This window comes from Amblyomma maculatum, chromosome 6 (assembly GCF_055883805.1).
Source record: "Amblyomma maculatum isolate TAMU_Amacu chromosome 6, ASM5588380v1, whole genome shotgun sequence".
Classification (NCBI taxonomy): Eukaryota; Metazoa; Arthropoda; class Arachnida; order Ixodida; family Ixodidae; genus Amblyomma; species Amblyomma maculatum.
The window spans coordinates 25,961,746-25,974,167 of NC_139349.1; the positions used below are offsets into that span (position 1 = coordinate 25,961,746).

General features: G+C 43.8%; 1 protein-coding gene across 5 annotated transcripts in view; it reads left to right on the forward strand.

The window, feature by feature from the left end:
* Positions 1–12,422, forward strand: part of qsm (Zona pelucida superfamily protein qsm) — a 304,012-nt gene that overhangs the window by 257,085 nt on the left and 34,505 nt on the right. For all 5 annotated transcript variants that reach the window (XM_084606244.1, XM_084606240.1, XM_084606242.1 and 2 more), the window contains exon 2: positions 589–690. In XM_084606244.1, coding sequence (XP_084462370.1) covers positions 589–690 — 102 coding nt within the window. The remainder of the gene's footprint in view (positions 1–588; positions 691–12,422) is intronic.

Genomic DNA, 12,422 nt, shown 5'->3' on the forward strand with positions numbered 1-12,422 from the left:
CACTTCAACCGCAAATATGGCATACCAGGCCGGGCCTTAAATCTGAGCTCAGGGCCGGGCCAGGCTTGGCTCAGAATTTCGGCCCGTGCAACCTCTATTATGGAAAACAGAAATGCTTCTGAAATTTATTGTCTTTCTTATGCGCTAACGAGAGTAAAAATATCCTCAGTATAGTTATACATAATGCTAAGTATAATAAAGTATAATAAAGTATAATAAAGTATAAATAAGTATAATAATTAGGGCTACCAACGTCACCCGTGCAGCACTTTCATTAGCATAAGAGATGAAATAAGGACCGTCGTTTGCGATCACATCATTTCCTGCCTAGTAGCCATATACATTTTACGTTCGTCTTGAGGAGTGATAGAAAATATGCAAGATAAAGAATATAGTTTTTTTGTTTGCACTGAGAACTGCGGGGTTACACTAGAATTATACGTTTTGCTATTTTTTGCCTGTCCTCTCTTTGTTTTTGGAATACCAGCAATTTTCTGATGCGGTAATATGAGGACAGTAAGGTATAGAAAACTGTGATGCAATACTGATACAGGCTCACCGTAATGCTTTTTACCCCTTTTTGTGCAGTCCAATATGACGTCACCTGTTCGAGCACGGAGATGAAAGTGGTGGTGTTTCTCAACGACTCGTCGTCCATGGCCTACCTGGAGAAGCTCAAGGGCTATGCTGGTAAGCCACTGAAGCCGGCTTTATGTTTTGCTTTGTGCTCTACGCAGACTTGTTTTCTAGCCATTTGCTAATGTACCACATAAGATATAGCAGAAAAAAAAAGAACCCTGATCGGATTGTTAAAAAAAAAAAATATTTTTTTTTCTTGGCTATGTTGCCAGTAATTTCTTGATTCCTTATATACAGTTGTCCGCGATTCCCGATCGGTAAACTTAACGCAAGCGCTAAATTGTCTACACCGAAGGTTAAAGTCGGGCCAAATGATCAATGCTGTTGTAGTATTAAAGCGCTCCTTAGAGACTATAAACAATTGATAACGTTAAAACGCCATGCTCTCAAGATCCATGCTGTCAAAGAAAAAAAAAATTAGGGGAGTTCAACGCTGCTGAACCGAATATGAAGTGATAGTGGCTGGAGAGCCAGGTACTCGGCGGCGAAGACAACCACAGACAGCTGCGTTTCGATGAAGGCGAAATTGAGAAGCGTCCGTGTGTTGTGCGATGTGAGTGCACGTTTAAGATCCCCAAGTATTCGAATGCACTCCGTTGTAGGCGGAGTCCACTTTCATTCCCTGCGCATGTGATGCCGGCAGACGCTTTCCTGCACCACTCAGTCAGCTCTCCGCGGCGACGAGAACATGCTCAGTGCTGAAACTACCCCTCTGCTCCTCTCCGCGCCAGCACGCGCATCTGCTGGAATGCCGCTATCCTCCTCTTCCCCTGTGTAGCGAGCGCAGCTGCGGTACGCGTGTGAAACCGTGCAGCTGGTTGCCATGGTTACGGTGCATGTGCAGTAGCGGCTTGTGCCATGTCAAGCAATGTGCGGCCGACAAACCGGCGGTCGGGCGGCTGTCACTCTCGGTTCCAACTGAACCCGGTTGCCAAGGTAATGGTCTCTGCGCAATAGCTGCCTTTTGGAGGCACCGGCAAAATGCGCAAACCTAGCCCAGTGCATCTCAGCTTCTAGCAATTCTAAGCTTTCGTTATAGAATATGAAAAAAAAAAAAAAACCATTCAAATACGCTGAACCTATGATCTGCACAACGTTGAACCGAATTGGACAGACGTTGTCATGCATGTTCTTTGACCTCCACTCGGCTTATTGGATCTTAACGTCCCGTCCCTTTGAAGGAGATCTACATTTTTTCATCGCGCTTTCCTTCTCCTTCAAATTTAATTATTTTTGACGAGGTGTCCTTATTAATATCATGTGGCCCTTAATCCGTCAGAAATATGCAAATGTGGCTCTCTAAAGAGTAGTTTACACAGGTTCAAAATGTTCTATGCCTGCCTGTGGCGTAAATGTTCGCCACATGTGCTCTGTATATGTGTCTCGCAATAAATGAGTTCAGAGCAAGACGACTACGGAGTGTTGGTTCACTGGCTATGAGGGAGAAAAACCTCATTGTATGGCTGATGGAAAACATCAAACGCCCAGACGTAGAGCCTTTTCAGGCTTGGTGATAGAAATAACCTTCTTGGCCACTCGAAAAAATACAGGCATCCTCATGTTATGCCACACCAATAGTACACAAGATAAAAAGAATTTCTTGTTGCTGAAAAGTAGTGTAGAAAAAATGGTTAGATCTAAGCTTCGCTCCTCAAGGCATTCTGATATTTATCAGGGAAATGTCCGGATCATCAGAAGTCTGCCACGTCCCCGTCCCCTCCTACCCTCTCCCTCTCTTTGTGACTGCTGGTTACAGAAAAGAGAGAGGCCCGTCGAGGGGGATCGAGAGAGCCTTTCGCTTTGTTCTGATGAATATTGGTTAGCGACCTGGTTAAAAGAAGACTTACGAAAAACACACAGCCGTAAACACAGCCGTAAACGTATATAACCATAGTCTGGCGCCTGCTGCGGCATGGTGTTGAGCGACCGAGGAGGGTCCCACGGCCACGAGACGCAGGAAAACACTCCGAGTGCGGGAAGTGCTCTTGGCTCTCTAGAAAGAAGACCGATGTATTGCTTATTCCTTTGGTGTTTGAGCGCTAGCCACAATTTACATAAGTGTAAACAAAGTGCAATTGGCTGCGCCTCTTAGGGGTCGCGCGAAGCAGAAGAGGAGGAAGAGCGCGCGGATATCTATGGCGGAGCGTAATCAATAAGCTTCCCATTCGTACAGCAGTTTCAATTGGTGAGGGATGCTTTCTAGCCGTTTTTTTTTTCGTTTTCCCCGCGCTAGGCCATGTGGGGACAAGAGTACCTGGAACGCCCTTCTCTGGATTTAGGACCAGAAAAACGACGGGAACAAATAATTGATTTATTTCAATAGCACACGGGACATAACTGAAGACCAACGTTTGCATGTCCGAGTATTGTTTGAGACTGCAGGTCGATAAGAAAGCTAGGTGCTTTGGTTGCCGTTCGCGTGCTCCAGATGCTGCAGACTTCACTCTGGTGTGACTTTCTGCCATTAATCACTATTTCCTCTTACTTTACTGGTTTCCCCAGGACAGCCGCTTAGAGCTTGACAGACTCAGCTGGCGCTGAAAAACAACTTCCGGATGACACCCTTCTTTATGCGATGCTATTAATTCTTTCCGTTGAATTTTCTAGTTTAACTAGTTGTTTTAAACTAGGGTGAGGCCGTGTGCTTGTTGAAGCTTTGCTGTTCTGCAGTTCCCCCCACTCACCAAAGTGTTTTTACACTGAGGTTCTCAGAGTGAATAAATTAAGAGAAACAGATATTGAGAAGAATAATTTGGGGTAACCTGGAGTAAATTTCCTTTGAACGGAGGTATGCCAATATTAAACCAGCAGTTAAGTGATCCCTAAGAGGGCTAAAGGAAAATTTTTATTTCCTTAGAATTTGAATCTTTGCAATCTACGCGCATCATCCATCTGTCTCTGAATTTCTCTTCGATTGTCAAATACCAGTTAATGGACGGAGCATGAAATTATTTTGCAGAGGTTCATACAATGGCGAGTTCAAATTAATAGCCGCAAAAAATACATCGACCAAGCCGCGGAAGGATGAACCGGACTGCGCCGAGGATTTCAGTTCGTACGCACTTGAAAAGCTTGAAAGCACAAATGTTATAGCGAAACGCCATTGTCTTCTACAGAAAAGCACTAAGGGACGTACAGTGCAACTCATTGAACAACGATGGTAGATGCGGGTGGATGGAGCGTTGCATACAACGGATATTTCCTCGTTTATGCTACTCATATCTCTAGTGCTTATCATGATAGGCGCTAAAAATAACTAGGTTTTGGGCTTGCGCCCGAGATCTACGTATTGCGGTACCTTATTCCAAGCTGCCCTCTGAGGTGGCCAAAAATTTTAGTTTTTATTTTGTCGCAATACTTTCGCAAACCTTAGTACGGATCGCATACGACTCTCTCAATATCAGTATTAATATAAACAGCGCGAACACGAAGACAAGGGACAAGAAACAAGAAAACCACATTACCATGGCATGGGCAAGGGTTTTGAAAGACAAGTGACGAGAATTGCAAAGGCCGGTTATCGGGAGTCAGTTATTATTGAGGCCAGTTGCCGGGTACTGAACGGACGGTGTATTAATAAGAGACTGCAGGAACACAGGAACAACTTGGAAAGTGGGAAGGACAAGATGTTTCTGGTATCCCATTGCCAGTCATGTGAAATAATGAAGAAGGAGAAGAAGAAGTGCACTCCTAAGTTTGACAGTGTTAAGATTTTATATCGCCACAAAGAGAAGATAGCGAGAGAGATAGTGGAATTGTATTTTATTTCAACGGACAATAAGTGTGTCAGCAAGACTTCTCTTGCTTTTTCAAGCAAAGAGGTGTCCTATTTAAGTGATTTTTTAAAGTAATTTTTATGCAGCAGGTGAACCCAGGGGTTTTTTCACGTGACTGTTTCGTTTTCTTCATGTTTGTTTTTCTGGACCTTGGAGTAAAGGGCTTAGGCTTAGTTGTGAGTCAGCGCTTGTAATGTGGCTTTCTTGTTTCTTGTCCCTTGTCTTCGTGTTCGCGCTGTTTGTATTAATAATGAATAAGTACCAACTCGCCCAACAAAGTATCTTGGTCTCTCAATATCAGTGACTGCCAGAATGATCGAATATTTCTCATTTTGTGCATATCTTTCATCTGCTCCTTTAATCAGTGCGCATAGACACACAGTGATAGTACAGGCGCTGGGGCATCTTGACATTGTGAGTACAATGAGGCGCAGACCGGATGTTGCCCTAGAATTAGTTTCCTGAATTAGGCTCTAATTTATTGAGCAGCGTGTTCGTTTTTGTCTGGCTCAAATCCTCTTGAATTTATTAGAGCACTGCACTTTGAGCCAAAGGAATGCAAAAAGATCAATAGCAGGACAAAGCGGCTTACTGCTGATCTTGTTCTCAGTAAGCCGACGTTCTCTTTGCAATACCTTATTTCACAGTTTCTTGTACCCGTTGCTCTTACCTGTCAGTAAGACGACGTTGCTCGTTTCGCACAAACGGCTTTTGGTCGGGATTATTTTTTTAAGCTCACTTCTTTCTCTCTGTCCTTTTTTTTTTTAATCATGTAGTTGTGGCCCTTCCTGCTTTTGTAATATTCGTTTTGCCTCATAGCAGTTAAAGGCTACCGATAGCTGCATACGCAGGTTTTACGGCAAACTTATTAACGTTAAGTTTTTAGTTTAATTTCGAAGGTGCTTTTTGACGATAGTTTGCCTGGGTGAGCAGATTAGCAGAAAAAAATAGCTGAGGCTTAGTTTGGTTAAGCCTGGTCAGATGCGAAGCATATAGATTGCTAAACTCGGCTTTCCATGGTTACACTTGGCTAAACTTTTCTTTCCTTGGTTAGACGTGCTTTTACACGGTTTAAACTTGGAATGCACGATGTTTTCCCATCGCATAAAACTAGATAATAGCATGAATCCTTCATCTCTAATCTAACTGTGTTACCGACACGCACAACGAACATGTCGTCCCCCAGGCCAACGATACTCGACGTCACCATACCACGTGGTCCGCACGGCGTGCAACCGTAGCCGACGGCGCGAGCCGGTCCCCCGTCTCTACTCTGTCGTGATGTCAGCGTATCACGTGGTGTGACGTCACCATACCACGTGGTCCGCACAGCGTGCAACCGCAGCCAACGGCGCGAGCTGGACCCCCGTCTCTCCTCTGTCGTGACGTCAGCGTATCACGTGGTGTGACGTAGCATTTCACATTCTTTGCACGGCGTGTAACCGTCACGAAGGGCTGTGGTTTACCTCTAGCAATATGCTTCGCATAAAAGTGGAATGGTTGCAACTAAATTCAGTGCGTCTGACTGACGCACTCTACGAAGCTGTCCGCCGAGGCACTGGCTACAATATGCGCCCTTTCACATGCTTAGATGTCGCTTCTTGATCTATTTATATGACTCCACGTTCACTGCCCTCGGGTATATCGGCTTCGGTCTTGAGATGTATCGTACAATGTTCATATGCTTGCCTATGCATGCATGTGCATACATGCATGCTAACACGCAGTGCGAACAATCCTATCAGTTTAGTTCAGTTCAGTCGTTCAGTCGTGTCCGACTCTTGTGACCCTATGGACCATATCACGCCATGCTTTCCGGTCTCTCACTATCTTCCTAACATCACATAACTTCATCTGCAGCGCCTCGAGGATTCCATCCAACCATCCAACAATCCTATAGGCTGTTGCAATAACAGGCAGAGAAAAATACATTAAACTCGGACTGCACGAACATGGCACACCGCCACTCTTCATTAGCAGGATAGATCTTCCGGGCTTCCCCCAACCGTTTTAAAAGTCTCAAGAAACTTTGGGGTGGTTCAGATTGCATCTGAATTTGTTGCTTTTTATATTAAAACAATTGTTGTTTGTTAAGAGCAGTCCTACAAAATATTCAACTGCTGAAGCTGCTTATTGCATGGTTGAGGTAAGAGAGTAATCATAAGAACGAAACTCCTGCACCTGACGCATCGTTTTAAGGAGGAATTCAGGCGACTTCACGGGCGCCATTTTGTGGGGTAAAGCAGAGCGTCACCATTGCCAACCAGAGCAGGCGATGATAAGGCAATTAGATATGCTTGAAGCTTGCGCCGAGCAACATGGACCACACAAACGGCCGCCAGTGTGACGTAGGTGTGCACTCGACACACGTAATTTCCCGATTTGTCAAGAAAAATACTAGAACAGTAAAAGCATGATGGGCTGCAAAACTAAACAAAAGAAAAAGAGCGCGCGTACAATGCGCTAAAAGAGGCTTTTTTTTTTTTTTTTTTCTGAAGCTCATTGCCTCCTGCAAGTTCTCTTTGCCTCGCATGTCCTCATTACGTAGGACGAAGGAAAAGTACTGGGCGTGCAGCTGGCACTAAATTAGAGGATCCATTTGAGGGTCTTAGTTATTAATATAATGTTTCTTGAAGTTATTGCTTTTTTCATTTCTCGAGTTCTTTTTCATATTTCTTTTTCATATTTTATCATTGCGGCGAAGCCTTTTCTTGTTTTTTGTTTCAGCGAAGATGGCACTCAAGATCTGTACTCTGCCTCGCCTCGAGAGTAAGATTAAGCACTATATATAATTTAGGAAAGGTGGAGTGCATCTTCGAACATAAAACTCGTAATTGTCAGTTAACGCGGCCGACCGCCGGCCGGAAAGCTTTTTGCCTGGTTTTTAACCTTATACTTCAGACTACGACGAAGCACCGAATCTGAGCTGAGTATTTAGGAAACAGCAATAAGAGATCTGTACGTGTAGCTTCATTTCTTCCTATAGCGTGTACAGTCATCAATTCGCTTGCGTCTTGTGCTACCTAATCACTATCGTCCGTGTTATCGCGAAGTCTTTAATGAGCTCGCGTGGTGGAAAAGCCCACGTCGTCGCCGTCGCAATATTCGTCGACTTAGCATGCGGGGAAAATCCCAGGATGCCACCAGCAGCATCACGTGATCGGGGCATGCTCGTGTCGACGGCCACGACTCCTAGACGTGCGAGGAAACGGCAGCAGTGTAGCTGGGGTCGGTCACGTGCGTGTTGACACGCTGTCTGTTGTATGGAGCAGAAGTAGAGCCGTAGCGCTCTCCAAAATAGAACGAATACAGTTTGTTACTGCTCTAGAGTAGAAGGACCTTTCTAAACGAAGTAAAACGTGTTCTCAGTCAACCGCAAAACAAGTAGCTGGAAACGAATTACGGTCGCGAAGGAGCTGTGACGGGTTTCGTTTTACCTAGTTTTACACTTAAGGCGGAGCCTAATTTAAATTTTACTGCGAACGCAATACTTCGACAGCCAAAGCGAGACCTCGGGTGGCCGCAGCTACGCCGTGAAGAGGCGTAGCTACGATCTCCTCATAGAAAAATCACTCTGCTATGACATTTGAATTCACGCGACCCCTATGCCAGGGGCAGGAGATGCGAACTCGGGCCGCTCCTTTCATATGGGAGGGTGATATCAGAATCAGCCTGCCAGAACCGTTTGCATTCTCGTTATCCCTACGCCACGCAGGAACGTCCATATGGCTTGGTTGAAGCTTGACTTTATAAGTGGGCTGGCAGCGTACGCTGTCGCGTCATTCCCTTTAAAAGATGAGCTTAAGTGTCCCCAATAATGTAGCACCTTACACTGACAGGGCGTGATAGGGGAATAAAGTAGCAGGCAAAAGAAGCTTCCGCCGTTGCTTTCGCAATTCAACTAGAATTAACCAAAGCTAAACCACAACTAAAGTTTTTTAATTACATGACCTGGTTATCATGGCTTGGGATATCTCATTAAGGTTGTCCGCTGATAAAAAGTTATACTTTTGTAGTGCGTAGCGCCTATCGAGGCTATTACCTGATCAATTTCCATGTAGCTGTTTTGGCAGCGCTGGGTCTCATGATGATGAAATAATTAAGCATAATGATGATGAAATAAATAAGCAAGTAATGATAGAATCAAGACCTGCTATTCATGCTCCCAACTAGACAAGAGCACGTTGCAGCTGTATTTCAGTGTGATGATCTCGTAAATGGTGCTTACTCTTTTTCTGGCCAGAAGTTTCGATTTCGCTGCTATGAGACCCCAATATCATATGTGTAGCAGAGGCGAGGACTTCTATTTTCAAAACGATATACAAAATGGGTGGGCCGATCGCTTACGATAGATTAGGAAACCGTCAATAATTGAGGAGTCGAACTGTTATTGTTACGATAACAATGATATTTTATTTCACCGCTACGACACCACAAGGTGGCATGGGGAGTGTAGTAAGACCTGCCTCTAGACGGCTCGACTGATTCCTGTGGGCCTAAAGAGTTATGCTGGGAAGGTAACTATTTGATATGAGTTAATAAGGCAGTCAAAATCTCTCAGCTTATCCTCGTGAACACCAATGGTACGAACGCTGGGCCGAACTAAGCATACTTTCTACTAAGAAAGCCTACACTTAAATATAGCGAATGGCTTGCAGTACTTCGAAAATTTACCTAAATATCTATCAACTCTTTCAAACGGTAACTAAAAATTGTATATCCCCGACTTTTGGTAGAACACGCATCACTAGCTTAACCGCTCTGTGCTCTTTAAGGAATTGTTACTGCATTAGGGCCGCCGACGACAGCCATATTTTCTGACGTGTGTACACATGCAGCAGCGAATATTGTTTGTGCATTGGATCACAAACGTTGCTTTATGCTTGTCTGTTTTATAGTATGAAAGGGTTTTCCGGCCGGAGTGTACAGAATATAAGCATGGTAGCTAAGGCAAAGATTGTGGTTCAGTGGGATAAAAAATTGCGTGTAAAAGACGAAAACGCCCTACGTTTGCTCTCGAAATGCAAGAAAAACACTGCTGACTAGTCATAACCAAGAGACCATTCGTCAAGTCAGATTGTACATTTATTTCCCTAATGCGCGCACCTATTTTGTGTTAGCATTCGTCCTCGTCATTTTATTTTGCTTTCATTACTATTATGCCGTTTGGGAGTGTTGTTGCGGCTCGTACCATCGACCACAAAGTAGGACCGCTTTCATAGTGCCGCTTTGCTTGTTAGTTTTATTGCGTTATACAAACTTACTATTAAGTCGGTTACTTCAAAAAAGTGCAAAGAAACAACAATCTCTGAAAGGATGTTGCGAATGTCAGCCAAATGAAGCGAAAACTGTGTTTCTGTGGATGGCCCATTAGCGTGTTGTTTGCCTTGCACAAAGCAGAGGTTCCCCGAGGCGAAATCCATTTGGCTCAAAGGACGAAAGAAGTTTACTTTTTTGCTAGCGTAGTCCTGCTGCCATAACCTTGACGAGCTAACTTTCTGTTTACGAAGTACGATGCATCACGCGCTCTGCTCTGTTTAAATTCTTTCATGATGGCGTACAAAATTTCCATTCAGAAATAAAAAAAAATCGCTCAGTAGGAAGTTTTACATCGCAAATAACAGATTTTATACCTAGAACATTAGAGTAGACGTGGTGTGAACAATGCCGCATACTGCAAAGTTATTTTTAGCCTTTCGCTGGCCAATTTGTTTCGCTCTGTATCCTCAACATTATTATGGCAGTCGTTATTATGGCAACAGTATTATGGCAGAGGTTTGCTATTGTTCTCGAGCGTTCACGACTCCAAATCTTACCTAAACAATCATGTGATGTTAAGCGGTTTTCAAGCGCAGACAATACTGGCGGAGTTGCATAACGTCGCTCTAGACTGGTTAGGTGTACGGTGAGCGGTCTGTGGTTGGAAAAAGTGCTTCTATTGCGCCAGAGATAAGTGTCTAAGTTGGTGCAACGCTGGTTTCTTCTTTAATCCGCTATCTCCTGCAAATGCAACGTTTACAGTCTTTTTTATAGTTATCGGTCGTGCATTCTCATCACTTATACATTTGACGGAAGTGCATAGAGATTTGTACTGATAATGTACAGGGGCCATCAAAAGTTCCCAGACCGCAGGTTTTGCTTCTGGTCGGCATATTCTGGCACCTGAGATCGCACTAAAGCTATCAATTATTTAAGCGGTTAAGATAATGCTTCTTCCAACGTCCACAGATATTTTGAGTTGTGGGACTGTCGTAGCTGCCTGAATATGCTGCTCAGAAGCAGACAATGTGGCCTGGGATTTTTTGACTACCCCCTGTACTTTGTGCGGCTGCAAGGCTTTCCGTAATTACTGTCTTAGACCAAGGCGCAGGACATTTAGTCATACGGTTTTGTTAAGCGTGTTCATAGTTAAGGTTTCCACTTTCTCGAACTACTCCTTATTAAATCTTTATTACCGCTTTTGCACCTCGGTCTCACGGGGGCAGTAAAGGCTGAGCACGTTAATAAGCCGGTATACCTTTACTATAAATCCTTGTGTACCAGTACCCGCGTTTAAAACACAGAAGTCGCTATAACACTCGCACGGCAACTAAAGGTCATAGCTTTGGTAGAGGACAGTATACTTTGAGATCGTAAATGTGGATGTGAAATTTAGATTTGACTTCTTGCTAGCATGATAGATAAATGAGACGATTACCGGTTCACCTAATGGTCACAGTCGAAAATCGCGCGCGTTCCAGACCGTTTTCTGGCATAGTGCTTTCGTTTTGTACTGCTGCTACAATCGTATATCTCGCTATGACTAAATGTGTCCCCGACAGTTGCTGCAGTTTTCTCGTAGGCTGACCTTAATTTTAGGGATAAGGACCACGACAAGTAATCCTTTTACGTCTATTTCCTTCAGCACAATAGAAAAATGCGCTCACTGTTCTTATAAATATTGCAGTTAAGTCGAGCCGTAGGAAAATATTGTAATTTTCATTTTTACATTTCGTGCCGGTTTGTCACTGAAGCTTTGATAATGCGGAAATTCACTCTTTTTTACCGTCTGACCCACAAACTACCTTTCATTGTTGGAATAATTTCATTGCTTAGCAACGTTCGGAATAGCAAAAACGGTTTTAGGTGAATCTTTTCTTGCTACTTCTTTCCTAGTGCAGAACCAGAGTGCTTGAGGGTGTCGATTTTCAGCAGTCGCAAAACACCGCAGTAGGTTCCCCAATTATTAGTGACAGCTCCTGTCTTAATGATTGCGGCATGCCTCTGCTGGGTCTTGCTGAATTTTATAACGGCAGTACAAGACGAAATTTGTTAACCACATGTGCCGGCACTAAGAAAGCTGCATTGCGCATGAGAAATAAAGAATATTTAATTGCCTTTTTGAGGAGCGGCTTACCTTGTGACGGGAAGCATGAATTCTGTCTCCTACATTCCTTGTTGTTTTGCATTTGAAACAATTAAACCTTAAGCAAAATAAAGAAAGCAAATTTCCGAATGGCGAACCATCTCCTCCCTCATTCTGGCCATATGTTTTCACCATCTGCTGTTTCTGCTCGGATGTCCTATGTGCTGGTACTGTTTCGTTTCCCTTAAATTATTATTCCCTTAAGGACCTGAAGTCATTTCCACAGTTAGGAAGGCGAGCCCGCTCGGTTGCGATCTAAATAATAACTGTGTCGATTTGGACCGTCCATGTACGCGTGAATTCGGCTCTCTTTCTATTACACGAGGGAGATTTCCCGATCTGTCACCATCCTTAGTCATCTTTCGCACTGCACTTCATGCACTTTATGGGCGATGGTGAAGTACTGATTGATTTAAACACGTGTTTACAGGGTAATGTACTGACTAAAGTGAATTAGGCACCACTATTTCTCAGAGGCATGAATCCCGCAATTCATTCGCTTTCGGTGAATGTGTAAATGCGAAGATACGTGTTATGGTTATTACAAGACTTTTTCGATAACAGATTAGACGTCATAATAAATAACAAGGGAGATGAAATTA